The following is a 3,911-nucleotide window of genomic DNA, read 5'->3' as shown; positions in this document are numbered from 1 at the left end:
AATCAACGCAATTACCTTTGTATTTTTTGACTTTGGTGATGTTCAATTAATTTTAATTGAGTTTACATTAAAAATGCTTCCTTTAAAACTTCAATAGCTTTCACCCCATAATTGATTAACCTTTATTTAACTAGGCTAGGCAGTTAAGAACAAATTCCTATTTACAAAAGGCAAAAAAGGACTGCTGTGGGGACGGGGGCTGGGATTCAACATAAAAATACAGGACAAAACACACATCACGACAAGAGAGACACCGCAACACTACATAAAGAAAGACCTAAGACAACATCACAGCAACACATTTCACTGTTGTATTCGGTGCAAGTGACAAATACGATTTGATTTGTTTGGAGGTTACTAGATGCACAGAGCCTGTTGGAAGTCACCAGGTGTACAGAGCTGGGGGCTGGCTGAGGTCTAGAGCTGGGGGCTGGCTGAGCCCTAGAGCTGGGGGCTGTCTGAGCCCTAGAGCTGGGGGCTGGCTGAGCCCTAGAGCTGGGGGCTGGCTGAGCCCTAGAGCTGGGGGCTTGGTCAGGAGGTTACTAGATGCACAGAGCCTGTTGGAGATTACCAGATGCACAGCGCCTGTTGGAGATTACCAGATGCACAGAGCCTGTTGGAGGTTACTAGATGCACAGAGCCTGTTGGAGGTCACCAGGTGCACAGAGCCTGCTGGAGGTCACCAGGTGCACAGAGCCTGCTGGAGGTCATCAGGTGCACAGAGCCTGTTGGAGGTCACCAGATTCAGAGAGTGCGTTTGGGTCACCAGGTTCCTGTGGTTTCTAGCAGCGGGACTATAGTTTTAGTGGCGAGTGGGGGGGGTGCCCTTCTTGAGGTAGATGTGTCCCGGCCGGGATGCCGTGATGGTTTGATGCTCAAGAAGAGGGGTGTTGCCCTGGTAGGGAGATTAATTGTGAAAGCCTGGAGGTCCAGACTGGACTCTCAGGCTTAGGAAGAGGGCTGGCATGTAGGGCAGGTAGAGGAAGCCTAGAGGTCTAGCTGTCGAGAGGAAAAGTGGAATTCCATGACTGGACTCTTAGGCATAGGGAAATGGCAGGTAGGCAGAGCGGGGAGTGTAGGGCTTGGAGGTCTGGACTGAGGGCCAGACATGGGTGCCTTGAGTGGGACAGAGGTCATAAGGTCAGTAGGGGCCTGTCTGGAGCTCCAGAGAAGGTCAAGGAGTAAGAGGTAGGAGTGATGCCCAGACAGAGGTGCCTCGAGTGGTGGAGAGGTCAACAGGTCAGTGGCGGCCTGCCTGGAGGTCAGGTAGGCCTCTTTGAGAAGGCCCAGGTGAATAGGTGTGTGAGCTACACTGTTCTTCAGAGGGACGGAGCAGGCAGCCTCTGTGGAGGTTGGTGGCTCTGAGCCCCCTTTATATATTATTGCCTCTGATGTGTGGAGGGATGGCTGAGCCCTAGAGCTGGGGGCTGGCTGAGGCCTAGAGCTGGAGGCTGGCTGAGCCCTAGAGCTGGAGGCTGGCTGAGGCCTAGAGCTGGGGGCCGGCTGAGGCCTAGAGCTGGGGGCCGGCTGAGCCCTAGAGCTGGGGGCCGGCTGAGCCCTAGAGCTGGGGGCCGGCTGAGCCCTAGAGCTGAGGGCCGGCTGAGCCCTAGAGCTGGAGGCCGGCTGAGCCCTAGAGCTGGAGGCCGGCTGAGGCCTAGAGCTGGGGGCCGGCTGAGCCCTAGAGCTGGGGGCCGGCTGAGCCCTAGAGCTGGGGGCCGGCTGAGCCCTAGAGCTGGGGGCCGGCTGAGCCCTAGAGCTGGGGGCCGGCTGAGCCCTAGAGCTGGGGGCCGGCTGAGGCCTAGAGCTGGGGGCCGGCTGAGGCCTAGAGCTGAGGGCCGGCTGAGGCCTAGAGCTGAGGGCCGGCTGAGGCCTAGAGCTGAGGGCCGGCTGAGCCCTAGAGCTGGGGGCCGGCTGAGGCCAAGAGCTGGGGGCCGTCTGAGCCCTAGAGCTGGAGGCTGGCTGAGGCCTAGAGCTGGAGGCTGGCTGAGGCCTAGAGCTGGGGGCTGTCTGAGCCCTAGAGCTGGAGGCTGGCTGAGGCCTAGAGCTGGAGGCTGGCTGAGGCCTAGAGCTGGGGGCTGTCTGAGCCCTAGAGCTGGGGGCTGGCTGAGTGACTAGCTGAGCCCTAGAGATGGGGGCTGGCTGAGCCCTAGAGCTGGAGGCTGGCTGAGGCCTAGAGCTGGGGGCTGGCTGAGTGACTAGCTGAGTGAGTAACAGACTGTCCTTCAGGGGGGCAGAGAAGGAAGCCTCTGTGGATGTTGGTGGTGCTATACTCAGTCTTGTCTCAGAGTAGTACATTTGAGGTCTGTTGATATCCCTCTGGTGGTGTGGGGGCTGTGCTTTAGTAAAGTGGGTGGGGTTATATCCTGCCTGTTTGGCCCTGTCTGGGGGTATCGTCGGACAGGGCCACAGTGTCCCCCGACCCACCCCTGTCTCAGTCTCCAGTATCTTTGCTGCAATAGTCTATGTGCCGGGGGGCTAGTGTCAGTCTGTCCTATCTGGTGTTCTGTTGTTCCCTCTATTTCTCCCATCTCTTGCTCTCTCCCTGCCCTCCATGAGCGCTAGGACCATGCATCAGGAATACCTGGCCTGATGACTCCTGGCTGCCCCCAGTCCACCTGGTCGTGCTGCTGTTCCAGTTTCTGCTGTTCTGCCTGCGGCTATGGAACCCTGACCTGTTCACCGGACCTACTACCTTCTCCCGCACCTGCTGTCTCAATCTCTGAATGCTTGGCTATGAAAAGCCAAATGTCATTTTCTCCTGTTGCACCCTCTATAACCACTGTGATTATTTTCTTACCGTGCTGGTCATCTATGAACGTTTGAACATCTTGAAGAACAATTTGGCCTTAATGGCCATATCTTCTTATAATCTCCACCCGGCACAGCCAGAAGAGGACTGGCCACCCCTCAGAGCCTGGTTCTTCTCTAGGTTTCTTTCTAGGTTCCCTACCTTCCTAGGGAGTTTATCCTAGCCACCGTGCTTCTACATCTGCATTGCTTGCTCTTTGAGGTTTTAGGCTGGGTTTCTGCATAATCACCTTGTGACATCTGCTGATGTAAAATAGTGCTTTTTAAATCCATTTGATTGATTCATGGTAGTCAGTAATTCAGAGTCCTTACAGTGCTCTCCTGCTCCCTAGTGACATAGTTTATTATTACGGCTAACATATGTTTACATGTTTAGTACAGTGGGGCAAAAAAGTATTTAGTCAGCCACCAATTGTGCAAGTTCTCCCACTTAAAAAGATGAGAGAGGCCTGTAATTTTCATCATAGGTACACTTCAACTATGACAGACAAAATGAGAAAAAAAATCCAGAAAATCACATTGTAGGATTTTTTATGAATTTATTTGCAAATTATGGTGGAAAATAAGAATTTGGTTAATATTTTTGTCTGTCATAGTTGAAGTGTACCTATGATGAAAATTACAGGCCTCATCTTTTTAAGTGGGAGAACTTGCACAATTGGTGGCTGACTAAATACTTTTTTGCCCCACTGTATATATTTTTGTTAAATTTTTCAGTTAAGTCAGTTAAGAACAAATTCTTATTTACAATGATGGTAATACTTATGTATATTTCCCAGACAATTATTAAGTGTATTTGCCTGTAATGTCTATCATTACGTTCATGTAAACATTCCTTATTATTATTATTATGAATATTATAGCCTTTATGTTCATGCATGTTATCCTTTTACATCTACGTCATTATTGGTATTGATGACTTGAATTATTGTATTTCTTCTCTCCTGAAGAAACCACCTGCTGCGTCTGTTAATATCATTCTTCTGGCTACATTTGGATTAAACATTTATCAGTGAATCATCTTCTTTCCAGCAGAAGACACAGGGGGGGGCTGCACTCCCAGCGCATAATGTACATAGTAGCCTTGATCAGAAATCAAGTAA

General features: G+C 51.4%; 1 protein-coding gene across 1 annotated transcript; it reads right to left on the bottom strand.

Moving 5' to 3' along the window:
* Positions 1-382: 382 nt before the first annotated feature.
* LOC139563488 (proteoglycan 4-like) lies at positions 383-2,295 on the bottom strand. The gene is made up of 3 exons (XM_071382197.1): positions 1,035-2,295; positions 656-725; positions 383-557 (listed from the first exon to the last, which is right to left on the bottom strand). Exons 1-3 carry the CDS (start codon positions 2,293-2,295, stop codon positions 383-385), a joined length of 1,506 nt encoding a protein of 501 aa, XP_071238298.1.
* Between the last annotated feature and the right edge of the window lie 1,616 nt (positions 2,296-3,911).

The sequence above is a fragment of the Salvelinus alpinus genome, chromosome 34, assembly GCF_045679555.1.
Source record: "Salvelinus alpinus chromosome 34, SLU_Salpinus.1, whole genome shotgun sequence".
Taxonomy (NCBI): Eukaryota; Metazoa; Chordata; class Actinopteri; order Salmoniformes; family Salmonidae; genus Salvelinus; species Salvelinus alpinus.
The sequence above is the reverse complement of the archived record's forward strand: the minus strand, read 5'-3'. Positions and strand labels throughout refer to the sequence as shown.

Coding starts and splice junctions, on each gene's coding strand:
- LOC139563488 (XM_071382197.1), bottom strand. CDS start 2,295: ATGTACTACTCTGAGACAAGACTGAGTATAGCACCACCAACATCCACA. Junction 726..1,034: donor CCATTTCCCTATGCCTAAGA/GTCCAGTCATGG, acceptor GACCTCCAACAG/GCTCTGTGCACCTGATGACC. Junction 558..655: donor CAGCAGGCTCTGTGCACCTG/GTGACCTCCAAC, acceptor AATCTCCAACAG/GCTCTGTGCATCTAGTAACC.